The sequence below is a fragment of the Lolium rigidum genome, chromosome 4 (assembly GCF_022539505.1).
Source record: "Lolium rigidum isolate FL_2022 chromosome 4, APGP_CSIRO_Lrig_0.1, whole genome shotgun sequence".
NCBI classification, from domain to species: Eukaryota; Viridiplantae; Streptophyta; class Magnoliopsida; order Poales; family Poaceae; genus Lolium; species Lolium rigidum.
Window position 1 is genome coordinate 154,777,437 of NC_061511.1, and position 20,138 is coordinate 154,797,574.

At 41.4% G+C, this 20,138-nt stretch overlaps 1 protein-coding gene across 1 annotated transcript in view; it reads right to left on the reverse strand.

Annotated features, from left to right (window-relative positions):
- Positions 1-2,451: 2,451 nt before the first annotated feature.
- The window catches only part of LOC124647663 (protein FAR-RED IMPAIRED RESPONSE 1-like), a 55,882-nt gene continuing 38,195 nt past the window's right edge, over positions 2,452-20,138 (reverse strand). The window contains exon 4 of the mRNA XM_047187571.1: positions 2,452-2,584. Within this exon, the coding sequence (XP_047043527.1) occupies positions 2,452-2,584 (133 nt within the window). The remainder of the gene's footprint in view (positions 2,585-20,138) is intronic.

A 20,138-nucleotide genomic window follows, 5' to 3' on the forward strand; every position in this document is an offset into this window, starting at 1 on the left:
AACGCCAAGAAATGAAAAGACAACAAGACTGCAAGGCCAAGCATGCACTCCAGGCACCTAAGCTCTGCGTTGTCGTCGACTTGTCCAAAAGGATATGAGTTTTCACACGAAACAATGGCACGAGAAATAGCACCTCGGCGAAGTTCTCAGGAGGAAGGAAATGTGAACATATGGACCTCACAATCTGCAGATCCTTTAGTTTGAAGCACGGGAATTTCCCTTTGTTCCCAGGTGAACTGGACTGTCTCGCGCCAAGTTCTGATGTTCTCAGCGGCCACTCGTAATTCACTGGAGCATTTCTTTTGTGACATTCTATTTAGTCGCCCTTCCACGATGTGTTGCCAGGTTTTGTTTCAGGCGCGGCCTTTAAGAGAACATGAGATATGGGGTGTTGTTGTCTGCCGACCTGACCGGCAGAGCCGAAACACCGCACATCCAGGCGGGCAATGTTGGGCCGGCCTAGTTTCTCTTTTGTTTTTTTTTACTTTCTCGTTTTTCTACCCATTTCTCTGTTATTTCTCAAATCTGAATAATTACGAATTTGAACAATTTTGAACCTAAAAAGTCTTCGAATTAGAATATTTCCAAATTTGAACAATTTTAGAATTTAAACACTTTTCGGATATGAATATTTTTAAAATTTGAAAAAAATCAACTTTGAAATTTTTTCAATTTGAACATTTTTTAAGATTATTTTTTCAAATTTTAAAAAAGTATCTGCATATTTTTCAAATATATGAATTCTTTAAAAATAAAATATGCACGTTATCCAAATTTTAATTTATAAATCTTAAAAAGAAGAAAAAATAAACAGAAAAAAAGGAAACCGAAAAAAGAAACCGAAAAAAATTGATAAAAGAAAACGGCCTGCACCTAACTGGGCTGGCCCGTACCACACGGGGATGTGCGATGCGCGGTACGCGCCAACCTGATCGGTGTATAAGATCCGCATGAGATATGGGACCTCTGTTCACTGGGGCCTGTGAGGCCCAGTGACAAATGCAATGACAAACCTGGAATAAGCCTTGAAACGTTTAAGCCTTTTAACCATCAACTTCGTTTTTCTTTTCCAATCGGGCCCATTAACTTGTTCTTTTCTGTTTTTCGATCACGCCACCACCTCCTTACGAGATGAACACGTTTGGGAAATTGACGAGTGTTTCTAAGTTTCCGATTTGATAGAGCCAATTAAAGGTACATGGTGTCCAGAACCGACCCAGGATAATTTTTTGGAAAAATTATGTGGCCAAAATGCTGGGAATCCCAGATCTTGTTGCATGACATCTTACGAAGACCCAGATCTTTACCGTTCGCTCAGCGTACCACGGAAAATACTAGTATGGTGGAGGTGAACACAATGCTTTCGAATTCAAATGATCACAAGGGAACCGTGTGCGAAAGAAGGTTTTAGGAAAGTTGCAAATTTCATTAAAGACTACAATCTTTAGATGGTCTGCACTCCATGATCTGGTACCTCGTGTGGGAATTCTAGCGAACAGACACATCGCAGCTAGCAGCCAATGCCCAATCCATAGTGTCGGATGTGAGGGAGTATGTTGTTTAAGTGCTCTAGAAGTCCAGAGGTTTGGTCTGAGCTATGGGCTACTTGATCAGTGATATTGTCCAAATAGATCAGTGTGTTCGATGTCTTTGGAGCATATCATTCTGAATATAGGGCCCTGGGCAGGCCACACCATGGGCCCCGGCAGCGCGACCGAACACCGTCGCCGCGGTCCTCAACCTGGCATCCGTGCACACGTACCGCCGCAGGCTGGGCCGGAACGCGTCCGTGGTGGAGAAGCTGGTGCAGCTGGCGCGCCGACCCCGCGAGCACGAGGAAGGACGTGCTGCCCGCGCTGTTGTCGCTGGCAGACGAGCGGGAGAACGTCGGGAGGCTCGTGGACGCTGGCATGGCACCACCCGCTCCAGCTGCAGCTCACGAGAACCTCTCCAGCTTTGCCGCTGACCTCGGCGTCTACTTCCAGTTCACCGTCTTCAACATCGACACTCGTGACCCCGTGGACCTCGTCGCCATCGCCGGTGGCGACCCCCTCGCCATTCACCTCCCCGTCGGGGCAGCGCACTCGCCCGCAATGCCAGCCATCCTCCGCCTTGTCAAGCGACTCGGTGCCAAGGTCGTCGTTGCCGTTGAACGCGGCTGCGGCCGTCTAGGAGCTCCCCTTCGCTGCGCACCTGTTTTCCAGGTGTTCCAGTCCACCGTCGCAGCCGCGGTCCACACACATGCTCTGGTGCGCTGCGCTGAACTTTATGCTCTGCTGCGCCTGCGACGGGAGCGGCAGCGATCTCATTCAATTCGGCAGGCCCACACACATGTATTTGTATACGAATAACCCATCTGCGGCACTAGACCTGTACACGATTGCTGGACCAATCAACAGCCGAGTTGATGCAATCTCGTTACAACAAGCTCTTGATTCTTACTGCGCTATTTCAGGACAATTGATAAGTGTGAACAAGTCCAGTATCTACTTCAGCCCAAATACCAATGTTGATGTCAAGGTTGATATGTGTAATACTCTCAACATTAATACAGAAGCTATTTCGGATAAATATCTTGGACTCCCTGCAATGGTAGGGGCAGATAGGAGTGATTGTTTTCAGCATTTTGTGGAAAGGGCTTTACAGAGAATTAAGGGATGGAAGGAGAAGATGCTATCTATTGGAGGTAAAGAAATCTTGATTAAGGCAGTTATCCAGTCAATTCATGTATATGCTATGTCTATGTTTCTCCTTCCAAAGAACATATGTAAGAAAATTACTGATATCATTGCTCAATTCTGGTGGGGAGATGATGAGAAAGGTAGGAAGATACATTGGTATGCCTGGTGGAAAATGTGCTTCCCAAAAAAGGAGGGTGGCATGGGTTTTAGGGACCTTCACTCTTTTAATTTGGCCATGCTAGCAAAACAGGTGTGGAGACTCATTGATAACCCAGATTCATTATGTGCTAAAGTGCTCAAAGCTAAATATTACCCCAACGGAGATATACTTATGGCTGGGCCAAAGAGTGGATCTTCTTTCACATGGCAGAGTATTGTTGCTGGGATCCAAACTTTAAACGAGGATGCATTTGGAGGATCGGAAGTGGGGAGAACATTAAGATATGGTCTGATCCCTGGGTTCCAGCTAGTCCGAACAGGAAAATCATATCTCCAAGAGGGGATTGCATCCTTACAAGAGTCTCTGAATTGATTCACCCCTATACGGGACAGTGGGATCAAGAGTTGATTATTAATATATTTCACCCTATTGATGCAAATAGAATTCTCCAGATTCCTTTATATGATAATGGGTTTGAGGATTTCATTGCCTGGAGGGGAACTAGATCGGGTAACTTTTCTGTCAAGTCCGCATATCATATCATACAGAATGGAGGCATCAGTTTAATGGGGTCTCTTGTAGATCATTGATAGCGGGTACTCCTCTGGATAATTCGACGTGGAAAATTCTTTGGAAACTTGATGTACCGGCAAAAGTCAAAATATACTGCTGGAGGATCCTCCATGGTGTTTTGCCACTAAAGGATGTTCTGTTTCGGCGGCATATTGGTACTGATGGTCTATGCCCAGTATGTAAATTGGAAAATGAAGATGTTGAACACATGGTGTTTGCTTGTAATGAGGCAAAGCAAATCTAGAAAGGGCTTGGTATTGAGGATACAATCAATAATGCTATGATACGTGGACGCTCAGGTTCTGAAGTCCTTGGTTCACTTCTTAATGCGCCTCAAGGGAATGTCCCAGGTTTTGACTTGATCCATATGAGGGAGCTGATTGCGGTGACTGCATGGTATGTTTGGTGGCTAAGAAGATGTCGATCTCACGACGAACAAGTGCCACCTGTGTTCAAATGTGTCACCTCTATTAGAGCGATTACGGCTAATGCGTTAAAAGCAAAACCGCAGGGTAATCTGATTATGGTTAATAAATGGGTACGACCCCAAGGTCGGTTTATAAAAGTAAATGTGGATGCAGCGTTCCTGGAACAGGAGGAGGTAGGAGCTTCAGCGGCCGTTATAAGAAATGACCAGGGACTGTTCATTGCAGCTGGGGCGACCTTCATACCGCATGTGGGATCGGCGTCGATGGCAGAAGCCTTGGCTTTGCTCCACGGTTTAAAGTTGGCTATGAATATGGGGTTCACAATGGTAGAAGTCGAGTCTGATTCCCTGGAGGTCATACAGTATTGTTCGGGCGCGGAAAGAATTTGGAATGATGCGACAGCCATTTATGCTGAGATATTCGCTGTGGCGGGAGGTATTGGTACAGTCGAATATAGTCATTGTAGGAGAGAGATAAAAAGAGTAGCCCATGATACTGCTAGGTTTTGCATTGAGTCTAGGACTGATTGTAATTGGGTCGATGAACCCCCTAGCTTTCTTCTCCAACCTCTCCTCGATGATGTAACTCTCCTGTGACAGTAAGGCGGCAAGTTTCTTACGCACTCTTTTCCTTCCAGGGTACCTAAGGGGGCTGGAAGGTTTTTAATGAGGCGGCTTGCTGACCTAATATATAGATGGTTTATTTCAAAAAACAGCCGAGTTGATGCGGGTTTAGATGCCGCCGGGTTCCATCTATTCACTCTCGGTGTATATGGACTAAGTAATGTTGCTGTCATGAAGATGTAGTGCAAGAAAATTCATTTACTCGTCGATCAGTAAATTACTTATTCAGAGATGAAAATTTTGTGCGGGTGATCATGTATGGATGGCTTGTAAAACGTAGTACTCCTTTGGTAGTAAAACTTCTGTAGTACTCCATTGGTAGTAAAAAGTAGTACTCCTTTTATATTGCCTGCTCTAGGATGGAGTAAGTGTTTGAAGTGTTCTGCTGCCTTAAAAAAAATTCAGTGTGGGTTCATTCAGTTTCTACAAACTTGCCTCAGTTTCCTTCCAGTACAATGCTTAATCATACATCTTTGTTAGTATTTACATCTCAGTTTCGGTTTTGGGTAATTAGACGACCTGGTAGACAATGCCTAATACTCAAACTATTTGCAATACAAATATACATGAGTGTGAGAATTGTGGCCTAATTTAGACAAACTATGTTTTGGGGAAAGCTGTTTTGGGAATGGCTTATTGTGGAAAACCATGCACCTTCATAGCTACTAGGTGATTTGAGAAGTGATAATTTATGGTAAAACTTGATTAATCTATGATTTATCTATGATTTGAGAAGTGGCAATTTGTGGTAAAGACTCCATGAGTAAGTGCCACTCTTTTTCGGAATTTTTTGCACATTAAATGACTCATTTAACTAGTTAATCTCATTTGTTGACTCTCTGTTGACCAGCCACTTGAGGGTAAAACTGAGTATATTGCACTAGCCAGTATTAGCACCCAAGGGGAAAACTGAGCACACAAAAAATGCTAGTATAAGACTCAAGGGTATACCTGAGTATATCTAAATTTCCAGGGTTAGACTCGAGGACGCGTGTTGCGGTGCAGAAATGGAAGACGTGCAATTGTTGACGCGTAGACGCGGGTCGCGGTGCAGAAGTCGAAGACGTGCAATCGTGGACGCGTGTCGCGTTGCAGAAGTCCAAGACGTGCAGACGTGCAACGGTGGACGCGTAGGACGCGGGTCGCATTAACCACCCCTCGCCTTTATAGACGCCTCCTCGCACTATCTCTGTCACTCTGACTCGCTCACGCAACGCCGCCTCTCTCACGTCCCATCATCTTCTCCAAAGCAAAAAAAAACCCTCTCCCTCTCCCTCTCCTCTGCCGGCGATCCCATCGTCCACGACGCCGTCGGCTCCAAGCGCGACGCCTCCCTCTTCGACGTTGTCCCCTCAACGACCGTTGCCGCCGCTGCCGGTGCATCGGAGGCTGCTGCCGCCGGTGGCGGTCAGATCCCGCCGGGATGGGACCCCTATGACGAGGTGCCGTACGTCCCGCCCCCGAACCCCTACGACACCTGCATGGAGGACCCATGGAACGAGGTAACTATGGTTTGCTTCCTTTTTTGTTCCCCATTTTATTTTTGAACCCTATTTTCGCTTGTAGATGGATATGTAGATGGATGAGTATTGGGTTAATATTTGCGCCGATTTTATTCCATTTTGTTTTGATCCCTTCTTGATTTCGTTTAAGATTTAGGGTTCGGTCGTTCGGTTAATTTATGCAAGTAATAATGGGACCTCAATCAGTTAATTTATGCAAATAATCATGGGATCTCAATCAGTTATTTTATGCACAAATCAAAAGGTATCAACCGTTTAATTTTGCAAATAATCTGGAATGTGTTCAAGTTCAGATCTGGAATCTGTTTCTTTGCCTATGATGAATCGTTGGGCACAAATTTTTACAGGGAGGGTTCAGCGAACCATTGCTGTGTACAAATCTGTTGTGCATGAGCTTTGGTTCGCTAACACCATCCGTGTAGATATATAATCGTGTCCACTCTAACTGAGGCTGCCTCTGTTTTTCCTAACTTTGTTATCATGCACGTTAGTCATCGTTGCAACTCATTCACTCATAGTTTCCGTTTGATATGGATCAGGTGTCTGGCAGCGACGTCGGCAGCGACGACGAGGACCAGCACACCAAGACTCGTTAGGTGCTGCGGAGGCTCCAGGTCGGTCAGTACATCTCCTACTTTGCCAAGGGTGTCTACATGTGCCCCTTCTGCACTAGGAGACTCGGCGGCACTAACTTCAACTGCCTCCTCACGCATGCCGAGGACATCGGCAACACCTTCCCCAAGGTCGGCACGACGGTGAACGTCTACTCCTTCCGCGTCAAGCACAAGGCGCTCGGCATGCGCCTCCGCAACTTCCAGCGGGTGGAGATCTCCGTCCGGCGCATGCCTTTGCTCAAGCCCAAGGCTCCCAAGGGGAGCAACAAGTGGAGGCGGAACCAGATGGGGTAGGCGGAGTCCTGGACGTGTGCTGCTGCTGCCTCCTATTTTGTTGTTAGCTAGGAATCCCTTGTTGTTATGTTGTTAGTACGATGGTGCTGTGAAGAACCTCGAACCTGTTACTATGTTTGGCTGATGTATGCAGCTTATTATCTAGGGAGGGATCCCTATTATCTATCCCTATTCTACTATATGACTGCGTGAATTTATCGTACATTACCCTGTAGATTTGCTTCTATATTTAACTACATACATATAGACCAGATGGAGTACTAGATTTGCTGCCATAATGGGCAAACAACGAGGGCCAAAAGGCACACATAATTGAAGAAAAACAGAAATGCAAGCTTTTTCTAGATTTGATACTAATTAGGTGAAAAAGACAGAGAGAAGGAGGGGGAAAAGGTACTCTTAAAAATGCCAATTTGGGCCGAGAGAGACAGAACTCAGCTCCTGCTCACGTGCAACGAAACACGGTCTCGTCCTGTTCCACGCGGTCCCTTTCTACCATGTGGTGACCCGGCATACCACTGCATGGTGTAGTATGCAAGTCTGATATAACACCAATGAAACACCGTTCCACTAGTATTATATCGCTCAGAGTGGTACAACAGAAACATATGCGGGTCCAAGGTATGTCTATATAATTACAACATTGACTCTATTACACAAGATCAGCACAGCCTCCTACTTTACAATGAGGTAAAACTGCAGATAACTCCGGAAGAACGACTCGTAGTCTAGTCTTATCACGAACTCTATTTGTAGAGTATTTCACTAACTACGAGAGGCTAAGAATAGACTCTAGCTAAATAGGAGCTAGGTTTAGGAAGCTAGTTCCCTCCTATGGCTAAACTAGGTTTTCTCCTTGTTGGATGTGGTACATGGCTCCTCCGACGAGGTCCTGTCTCGTGAAGTAGTTGTTGACTCCTCGGCCTTCGAGTTGCACTCGTAGATCCTCCTTCGATGCCTCCATATCTAAGCGAGGATTTAAGAGTGGGATGAGTACGAGCGTACTCAACAAGTTCATTGTAGGAAAGAGGTGTTTAATGCACTAGCTACGGCATTAGACCGGAAAGTCTAATACCAATGCAAGTTTTCATAATCATTTCTTCAAAAGGTTGCTTTTATTCAGAAGAACTATGTCCGTCAGCCTTCACCGGTTTACTAGAACTTCATGGAGCTCCTTTCTGGCCGCGTTCGCAGTTCCATATCCCGGAACAGGGAGTGACAGGTCACGGTTTGTTACACTCTGCAGAGGTGTGTTGCTTTACCCATAAGAGATCTTAACCTTGGTGCCAACCGGGAATGACCCATCCACACTTCCTTTGGTGTGAGGCCCGGTATAAGGTCTAGCCAATCATGTTCCTCCGCTACCTCGAACACCCACCCTTTGTTGCATACCCCGACCCTGGGTCCACGCTGGTCCCATTATTCCCAAAGATTTCAGGGTGGACCCCGACCACGACGTCAATGCAGGGCTCTACCATACATTCCTACGCCGGTAGCTGCAACCCATCATAGACCGCAATACCGTGGGGACTTAAGGCTTCCCCAGCCTACCGCTTGCTCCTCGGGCGACAAGTGTCTACGGTCTCTGCCGTGGGGACTTAAGGCTTCCCCAGCCTACCGCTTGCCCCCTTGGATTACAAGTGTCTACGGTAAAGCGCATCCGTTGATGAACGAGATGTGGAAACACTTTTGACTACTCCGTCCCACTCCGGATCTTATGGTTAACACGGGTATTACGGCACAAGAATCACTGGTGACATTTGTTGTTTAATCCTAGATGGATATAAACCCTTGCAATGGAACCTCCACCATATCAACACAATCCATGGTTCCATTGCCCACCACATAGTCATATTCATAGTTATGAAAATAGTGGTTTTGCTTTTTATGCAATAGTGATAAACATAGTACTTTGCAAGTAATTTGGTAAAAATACTCAAATGACATGAGCAAGCGATGAACTTGCCTTTCTTGACTGCAAGATTATGCAGTCAAGGTCTTCGATACGCAATAACTCCAAATTCTGAAATAGCATCATCGTCCGGTAAGGACGATGTTTAAAAGATTGCCAAGGATGCAATAATGCATAAGTATGAGATGCAATCGCTCTAAGCGTGATCTAACCCCGATGATTTAGGTTTAGTGAATGGTAATGATTAGTTCAGTGGTGTGTTGCACTTTTAGAGTGATTCACAATCAAGGTTCTTATTCAGGTTTGTGTTGTTTCGGAATCATAAGCAAGTGGTAAAATGCATAGTAACAATCATACACACTAAGGAATAGTAGTGGTATAATAAGTAAAGAACAGCTTATCAAGTTTAAGTCCTATAGTGCATGGTTGATGATTACTTATTATATAATTCAAAAGAATAACTTTTGAAGAACATGTTCTATAATAAAGAACAAGTATGATATCTAGGTTTGTGGGGTTCTATGGTTTTCTATGATTCTAATTGGTTTCTGGAGTAAGTAGTAGATGGATCACAACAATGTTGGATTCATCAATACCTAGGGCTGGTAAGGCTGAGTTAAGCCTAGGCATCCTAAGCAAGTATTTATACATGGTTGCTATCAAGGTTGATTCATCTGACTGGTGATTGCTATCTAGGGTTTATAGGTTCTTATAAGCAGGGTTGGTGATGCTTCTTTATTTACTTCAAAAGAATAATTTTTGAAGAACATACTTCTTAAGTAATAAGAAGTATCTCAATTGGAGTTGAGGTTGACTAGGGTTTGCTATTGGATCCACTAATTAAAGAATGGTTGGTTCTTAAATGGGATGGTTCCTAAGTGTCTCACACTAGTAGAGTTTAGTGGAGTATGGTATGTAATGGTAAATAATTGGTATGGTTGCTACTAAGGTTCATCAAAAGGGTGTGATGTTAAATCAGGATGAGTAAGGATGATGGCTTTGGTAATAGGATCTAGGGTTTACACTTGGTTAACCCTACTTGATCATTTAGGTCTGATGAAGATGAATACATGGGATACCCATATATTAGTGATAGGTCTTCTACATTTCATGTGGATAAGACAAGTATCTAGGTTCTATATGGTTCTAAGATTTAAAAGAAAGTAGGATGATCACATAGTATAACCTAGGGTTTAGTTTTAGAACAATTTAGGGTTCATAGGGATTAATGGAGCTACGGTCTAAATGGCATTAGGATTTTAGGATTACACATGAAATGTTGAATTTCCCTGTTTTTCTACCATATGGAACTAGGGTTTTCTTGTTACCCTATAATTCTTGGATTAATAACTTCATTAAGGAAATTGGAGTTATTAATAACTTTGAAATAAAAATAATGTTGGATTTGGCATTTTATTATTTTTAATGAATTAATAATTAAGGTAATTATTAATTAGGATTTAAATTTCCACTAATAAGGTTTAATAAAATAACAATTAAAGAAAATTAGCTTAAATGTTTTCTTTATTTTCTTACTGGTTTTTAATTATTTTAGAAGGTTTTCCTAATTATTGAATTTTAATTCAATTAGGAATAATATAAAAGATTTAATTATTCAGTATAAAACAATTAAATTCTTATTTAAAATAAAAATTTCATATTATATTTTTATTGGATAGATTTTATTTTTATGAACATTTTGATATCTCATTTTTATTTTTCTGAGCTAAACTGAATTTTATATATTCATGACAAGTTTCAGATAGTTTATGGAATTTGAATTTAAAGCAAAATTGCTAATTCTACCCGGCTAAGGCTACCCGCAGTCAATGACTGGTGGGGCTGCGCCACGTCAATTGCCACGTACTTTTGACCGAAGTCAAAATCTAGGACGTGGCGCTGGAGCTCTGGCCGGCGGCCATTCAATGATGGTCTCGACGTTCTGGCGAGCGCGGGACGGCGCAAGCTGGTGCATCTGATGCGCGCGAGCGTGGGGAACGTCTAGGTGGCGGCGCCGCTATCATATGGTCACCGGAGCTCAGCCGGCGACGATGTGTCGTGGCGGCGGTCACAGTCACATGGCGCGGGGCAGGCTACGGTATGTGATGGAGCAAGGCGATCCTACTACAAGGTGGGGGGGCTTACCCGGAACACGCCGGGCTTGACGGCGAGACGAATGGAGGTCTGGTTCGCCGGAATTGTTGGTTGCCGGCATTGGAGAAGATGACCTCGGCGAGGTCGATTCAGGACGCTTCGGCCCGATTCCTTGCATAGGCTGGGCAAGAAGACGATGGCGATGTCGATGGCGTCAACGGTGTGGCTCGGGGATGCTCCAGACGGCAGCGAGAAGAGATGGCCGGCGCAGCTAGGGTTAGGTTTTCCAGAACATTGTAACATAGAGAGGGGAAATTAGGGTTAGGGTTCATCCGGAGGCGGCTCGTCCGTCTTTATAGACGCCAGAGAGCGGCGGCGAGCATCTTGGTGCGACCGAACGAGGAGAGCTCGATAGCGAGCTGCTTGCCAGAACGAAGGAAGACGATGACTCCCTCTGTTCGTGAAATATCTGGCGAAGGGTTATGTTTGGGCTGGGCCAGTGCTGGGCTAGGTCGACGTGGTGGCTGTTGGGCTTCGTGTGGGCTGCGGTGGCCTGCTTCGCTCGGTAAGGTAAATCCTCCTCTCTTCTTTTCTCTTTAAAATACTGTTTAATTATTTTGTTTTCTATTTTGTTATTTGAATTCAATTTTGAATTCTGTTTTTGCTTTGCAGGTTCTAAATATTTGAGTATCAAAATATTTGGTAATATTGCTTACTGCATAGTGTTGCTTTTTAAATAAATATTTAGTTCATGATTAGACTAATATCTTGTGAGGTTTAATGAAAATAGACACGAAACTATGTTTTTTTATTTAATTCCCTTTTTAATTGTAATATCCCAGGTTTAGAGGCTATAAAATGAGAGAACACCAAAGTGTGCATTGCATTCATGCATAGAAAATCCGGGGAATTTTCGCGCTTTCAAATAAAACTTACCACGATCCATCGAAGTTTCACTTGACTTGCTCGGAATTGAAGTAGATCATCAAGTCAAGCGCTATAAACTTCACTCGTGATCTTTGCTAAAACCTTATTTTGGGTAGAGATGATTTGATCTATGGATTAGATCAAATGGAATTAGATTTACAACAACGCATTCTTTAAGAATCAAACCCTAACTTATTAACACTTAAAAGTTAGCAACTACCTTTGTGTGTAATTTAAATTCACTTATAAATAAGGTAAACCACAGGGTCTAAAGTGCATAAAAGCCACACATTCTTATTTAAATCATAACTTATTAAATATATGGAATATCATAAAACTAAATCCATTTACATTACGATTCATAGTTCAAACTATTTGAATAAAACTAACTATGAGTACTTTGATACTCATATGATCATGCCTAGATGAATTCAAAACACCAACTATCCAAACTTGAGAAATAACCCTCAAACTTGACCTTTTGAATAATATTATAACATAAATCCAATCATACATGGTATGATGACTCATCCACAATAATAAAACCATCCACATGATATTTAGTAGCAAATGCCACTTGGCTATCCAAAAATAAATCATATGAGAGGATAATGATCTTGCCACATGGGATGAAAATATCTACATGACTTGCTTTCCAAGCTAGGCCACCTCATGCTCAAAGGATTGCTATGGATGAGGGCATGACAACCAAGCACCTTACTCATCAAACCAACACAAGAGTCACCACCTATGTGTCATGATACTAGAGCTTGCCCAAGCCTATAAATAGAGCCACACCCTTCATCCATTTGCTCATCAAGTACCATGATACATGGGAACAAACACATAGAGCCACTCCATATGAACTAGCTAGGATCAAGATGAAGAAGCTAGGAGGTGGAGGCATACCACAAGATGCAGGTTTATCAGATTTCCTGAAGAACAAGCTACAGAAGATACCAAGGTAGAATTCCTAGGCAAACCATCTATTTAGAGGATCATATAATCATCTCTTGAGTAGGACCTTATGATATTCCAAGACATTGAGAAGTGAGAGAAGTTATAATACTAATCATAGCCATGTTCATACAATAACACTAGAGTAGTACTAATCTTAGTTGTTTAAGACAACATTTGATCTTGGAGGTGAGGACCCTATTCCAATAGCAAAACCTTAGGAAACCAATTCCATAATTATCAGAACTTGGTATTAATTATAAACCCTAAGAATCTAGGATGAGTGTGATGAGAGGAATATTAAAGAGGGATTAGTGAGGAATGAGTGGATCTTGTCTAATGCATGATCTTACTTTATAAAATGAGATGATAAGTTAAACCTATATGTGTGATCCATAGATCTCATACTTCACATAAAATAGTAAGTATATCACTAGTAGTTAACCCCAAACCAATCTTCATGCCTTATATGGAGGAGTAATGGCATTAAACCTAAACCTTGTTTATCCAAACATTAGAGACAAACCTAGCATTGCTTTTATGCATGAGTCCAAATTAAGTGAGGAGTAACCCTAGCCAATTTAGCATAACCCTAGCTTATGCCTATATCCAAATACTAATTGTGTATCATGGATCACAAGTATAATCCAAGCTAGAAGTTGCTAAGCAAGATTAGTAATTATACGAGTTTAATCAACCATTTTCTCAAACCTTAAGAACTATCATACACATAAAATCATGAACCAATTCCATTTCCTTTACCATTTGCTAAACCCTAGCCATAATTAAAATATGTAAACAATTCATATTACTAAGTACTAGTAAAACCTAATCATGAGTTTATCATGCAGAGGTTATAAATTTTCAAGCCATTGGAATATATTTGGTTTCTAAATAAAAGTAATTGAGACAAACACTTAACCAATATAAACTTGAAATATTGAATACCTTTCACAACAACACAAATTTAATCAAATAATAAATGTTTGTTTAAACAACAACATTATACAGTAAGCATGAATATCAAATTGTTTTGATATTCAAATAATTTAGGACCTGCAAAATAAGACAGAATTCAAATTTGAAAGCAAATAGCAAATTTAAATCAGTAAATAAAAACAAGAAATGAAAATTTGAAATAAGAAGAGAGGGAAACCTACACAGCTTACCTGGACCGCAGCAGCCGAAGCCAACCCAGCAGCAGCCCATCAAAGCCCAGGAGCAGTCCAGCCCACGGCCAAATACCGTTTCGCGTGCGTCAAGAATCGTGCGAAGAGAATAGACTGCGTCGTCGTCGTGTCCGAGCTCGACAGCGGGGCGGAGCCAGTAGGCCACGATCTCGTCGTCGATAAGCTTGCCCCGGACGTCGCCAGACACTCAGAACCATGCCCAACCTCTCTCGCGTCCGAGCTTATCCGTGGAAGAAAAGATCTTCGCCAGCTAGAAGCTTCCAGAGACCGCCACCTCTCCGACCATGGCCGTCACCGTGTCGAGGCCACAGGGCTTCCCTTGGCCTATAAATAGGTGGAGAGTATCGCCGTGCACTTCTTGTTCACCTCCACCACTCCATTGCTACTCAGACACTCTCTATCTCTCCCGCTCATCCACTCTCTGTCGCCGGAGTCGAAGACGAAGCCGACGGAGGAGGCCACCCCAGCCTCAGGCGCGTGGTCGAGGAGAAGCGCCTGGTGCCGTAGATCATCTGGGAGGAAGGAATCGACCTGGATCTTCCTCAAGCCGGCTAATTTCCTCGATTCCCTTTGCAGCAGATCGCCGGGAATGGCGAAGTCCTCGCCGTTTCCGTCAACCAACGTCACCGTCGACCACGCCATCAGATCCAGGGTGAGCTTGCGCATCTCTGGACCCCTCTATTGCTTCCTGGCATCAACCGTAGCCGTAGTTCGTGTGCTCGCCGGAGTAAACCACCGCGGGACATGGTCGCCGGCGTAGCTCCGGTGATTCCCTCGCCAAACCAACACCACCATCAGCTTCAGTGAGTCGAGGAGAGTCAGAAAACCCTATTCGCGTGTCCCGGGGAACCCTAAATCGGCGGCGCCACCGTGCTCTAGCCGCCGGCGTTTAAACGTCGGTGAGGTCAAACGCCACGGTCCACTTTGACCAGTCCTTGCTTGCGTGGCAGTCGACGTGGCCATTGGTCCCACTCGTCAGTGTCTGGAACTAGGATGTGAACCGGTACGTTTAGTAATTCCAGTTATTTTAAAACCAGTAAATTGCTGCAACTTTGCAAAATCATATAAAATTCATATTAACTCAGAAAATTATGAATAATATATCAAAATGCTCACAACAATAAACTCTATTCAAATAAAATATAAAACAAAAATGTGTGTCAAAATAAAAATTCACTTATTTTTAACTTTGTCAATTATACCATTTCAATTATTTAAAATACCATTTGAATTCAATAATTAGTGAAGTTATAAAAATTAAATTTTAACTATTCAGTAACTAAGTAAAATGTTAGGATTAATTTTATTTACCATATTTGCATTAACTTAATTATTAGTGGTAATTCATAAACCCTAATTTGCAAATTACTATTTTCTATTTTCTTTAAATAGTAATAACTCAAGAAAATATTAAAAGTCAATATTATTTTGGTAGATCAACAATTATTTACTTAAACATTCTTAAGTTAACAAGTTAAATACTTTAAACCTAATAACAATTATTAAACCCCTGATTCTTAATTAAACCTAAATAAGAATTACTCTAATTATTAAATCTTGTGAAAATTAATAAAATGTCAAACCATTCCTAATTTTGATTCAAAGTAATTAGTAACCACAACTCTATTACTAATCAACATTTTAGGAGTTGTACCATAATTTAGAAACCCTAGTTTTAATTTAAGTAAGACATTGATCTCATTATTTCATGTGTTCATCCATAGTAGTTGCAAACCTAAAACCCTAAGGATTTAACCCATGTGATCATTACACTTTAGTAGTAACTCTAAAACCCTAGTTGCTTATCACATGTGATCATGTGAGATTCATCTATACCTATAGAACCCTAGTAAGAAACCAATGAATGCATGTATATGATCCACCAACATAGAACCAATTCACATGAGACTATCATTTCATGTTCCTATTCTTAATTAAAACCTATATGATCCACTAGTATCACCTAGGTATAAACCCTAACTTGTTAATTGAATCAGTACCATTGATCACCACTCCTATATACCATACCATTAAGATCAACCTCAATCATTAAACCCTAGTAGAACCATAAGATAAACCCTAGTACCAACCTTATGTAGCAATACACAACACATGCTTCTATTCCACTAAACCCTACTTAGGAAATGATAAACCACTTAGCTTAGAAACTATTAGAGATTATTTGGTAAAGCAAATGTGAGGCCATAGTAAACCTAATAGCAAACCTATGGAACCATCTTAATAACCCTCCTTTGATATGATACTTAGGAGAAACCATAGTAATAAACCTACTAATACTTGCTACATGTAGATCACTTCTACTTAAGCACCAACCAGTCCTATTAGTAAACCCTAATAGCACTTAGCTCCTATTTAAAGTAGTTCATGTTCTTATTTTAACCTGTTCTTCAAAAGTTATTCTTTTGAAGTACAAATGTCAATCAAACCATAGAAGCCATAGTTCTTATTTGAAATACTTATTATTAACATGTTCTTCAAAAGTTATTCTTTTGAAGTAGAGTTTAAGTAATCATCAACCATGTTCTGTAGAACTTAAAATTGACAATTGTTCTTTACATATTATTCCACCATTATTCTTTATGTGTATGATTGTTATGATGTCTTATATCACTTGATTATGATGCTAATATAACCAAACCCTAATAAGAACCTTGTTTGAGAACCATTCTAAAAGTGCAACCAACCCTAAAGAAATCTTTACAACTCATACATCCTAAATCATCGAGGTTAGGTTACGCTCGGGACGATTGCATCTCATATTATGCATTATAGCATCTTTGCCAGTTCTTTAAACATTGTCCTTACCGGACGATGATGGTATTTCAGCATTTGGAGTTATCACGTATCGAAGCTTTTGCCCGCATAATCTTGCGGTCAAGAAAGGCAAGTTCATCGCTTGCTCATGTCATTTGATTATTTTTATCAAACTATATGCAAAGTACTATACTTATCACTCATGCATTGAAAAGCAAATATTATTTTACAATTATGAATATGACTATGTGGTGGGCAATGGAACCATGGTATGTGTTGATATGGTGGAGGTTCCATTGCAATGGGTTATATCACCCTAGGATTAATTACCAATGCCGTCCAGTGATTCTAGCGCCGTACATATCGCGTTATCCATAAGATCTATAATGGCTCTGGGAAGTCAGTCTGTATCTTTTCCCTTACGCACGCCAACGGATTGGTAGAGCCGGCGGGGTGCTGGAGGCACTCGCCGTAGGTTGGGATAGCCTTTTAAATCCCCATCCATTAGTGATGATGGCTCTACGATCTATGAAGGATTGTCCAAAGTACACCATGAGTAAAGCCGTATTATCGGGGAAGTCTACCGGAGGTGTGCGGGTGGACAAAAGGGTGGGTTTGCGGGGTCGCGGAGAAGGCGGTGATTGGCTTGGATCTTATACTTGGGCCTCACACCAAAGGAAGTGTGGACGGGGACATACTCTCGGCCGGCAACATGGTTAAGATCTCTTGTGGGGTAAAGTAACGCACCTCTGCGAGAGGGTATCAAGAATTGTGACTATCACTCCCTATTCGGGAAGGGAACTGCGAACGGCGGCGGAAAGGAACTCCACGAAGTTCTAGTCAACTCCGTGAAGACTGACGGGCATAGTTTTTCAGAATAAAATAAACCTTTTGAAGAAATGTTTATGAAAACTTGCATTGGCCTATGACTTTCTGGTCTATGGCTGCAGCTAGTGCATGATACACCTATTTCCTAATATGAACTTGCTGAGTACGCTCGTACTCATTCTATCTCGTTTGAACCCCCTTCTTAGAGCAAGGCACCGAAGGAGAAACTACCGTGGAACTCGAAGACAAGGGAGTCAACTCGCAACAAGATGAAGAATCCAATCAAAGAAGTCAATGGAGTCAACTTCCGCATCAATTATTATGGAAACCTAGACTAGTAATAGAAGGGAACCTTTCCCTAATCCTAGCACCTAAGTAGCTAGAATTCTATAGCAAGCCAAGTAGCTCTTAAACTTGAGTTAGCAATAAGTTAGACTACGAGTCGTTCTTCTGGAGCTTTATTTGAAGTTTTACCTCACTGTAAAGTAGGAGGTTGTGTTGATCTTATGTAAACAGTTCATGTGTACTTCTATAGACATACCTTGGACTCGCATATGTTTCGTTGTACCACTCGAGGGATGTAATATGAGTGGAACGGTGTTTCACTTGTGTTATGTCAACGACTTGTGTACTACACCATGCAGTGGTACGCTGGGTCACCGCAGCTGGTATCAGAGCAAATGCTTTGACCCTAGGATTAAAACCCTTTAAAGGAGACCTATAGGTTTGGTAGTGTCTATAGGAAGTGTTTTAACTAAGCCAACTATGTTAAACCAACTATTATTTTGACTTGAGATGGGTATTCACTTGAGAATAATCCTGACACACTTGAGTCAAGCTTTCTTATCTATATTTCTTAAATAAGGTTAATTAGTTATCTTGCTTCATTCCAAATAATTAGAACACCATTGAAGCTTAAGATAATGGGTGGTAGTAGACCACGGTTGGTATACAATACATGGTAGTCCAAAGAGAGGATACAACCATAAGGAAGATATCCTATTGGAAGAAGTATACCAATGCAAGTTATAGTTAAGTAAGAGTCATTTAAAATGTCAAATGACTGATGTTAAGTAAGGGAGATAAGTAATATGAGGTAGTATATACCTATGATGAGTCAATCATAGGAGGTAAGAAAGAGTGATAGGAGTCATATAAGTCTACTTTTCATGGTAAAGTTGGTAATCATATATGATTCACTTGAGAATCATGATGTGAGGGAGTAGAACATCATAAGTGAGTTAACAGAAGTATGATGAGGAGTAGGATTTAAGGAATAGTTCGAAATCTTAGGCCTTAAAATCCTAATAATTGTGCCAAGTATTCTAGAACCATAGTCCTTAATTTAAAGAAGGCTTATTTAAAGCATATCAAATAGAGAAATCCTAGAGTTATAGGTGGTATATTCTAAACAATCATGTGTTTAGAGTAGACATGTTAGAACTAATTGTATTATAGGAAGTAGTCCTCAATAGCACATATATATGGTATACTATTTTGTTAGTACTTACAAAGAAAACTAGGTTAACTCCAACTATCCCAGGCCATTTTGTTTCAAGTTGTCTCATTGCAAATGTGCAGTTGAGATAAATGTTGAGACAAATAGTAGAAATTCACGTATTCGTGCTAAGTATCACTACCTAAACCTATCTTATGTGGTGTTATATACTACACATCTGAACCTGATGTTTAGGGATGTCTTACCCAACTATTTTATTCAGGCATATAAGGATGTGTATTATAAGCACAAAGCTGAATCTTCTTGGATTTTATTGGATTTTCATTGATTGACTAGATCCATACATGAAGTTTGACTTTGATATGCAAATGCATGTTGCAATATCAAGCTCTTACTTGATGTTATAGGTCTAGAGGGTAAAGGTATTCGTGTGAGGAAGTGACGAATTCTGGAGATTTTGGAAGACAAGATGAAGGTTCACTTGTAGAAGCAAGTAAAATTGTGGGAAGTAACCACAACAATCTGATGGAAGGACCAATCAAACTCACTTTTATCCTTAATCAAGGGGTACTTCAACATGGAAGTATCATGAAAGTGAGGAAAATAGTGAATATGGAGCAGAAGAAGTAGAGTCATATTCATTATGGAAGAAGGGAATGCAAGTGAAGTCATTTAAAATACTATTTTCATAGTATCCACAATGGTTATCTTGCAAAACAAACCCTAGAAGAAGGAAAATAGACAAGTGAAGTCGTAGCTGGTATAATAAGACCGCAGCTGATATAGGATAACCATGAAGAGAAGGAATGTAAAGTGAGGTATATCTTAACTAAAGCTATGTAAGAAGCCACAGCTGGTAGGTAGATATTGACAACCACAACATAGCCACAGCTGGTATCCAATAAGCCACATCTGGTACCAGGTAGTTTGCAGCTGGTACCAGATAGCCCACAACCTGAACATTTCATTATCCTAAAAAAAAAGGGGATTCCGCAGCTAGTATTTCACAGCTGGTATTCCGTAGCTGGTAAATTTTTTTAATTGGAGGATTCATAATGGATACCCACAACTGAGTGGATACACCACAAAGAATTCTTCGT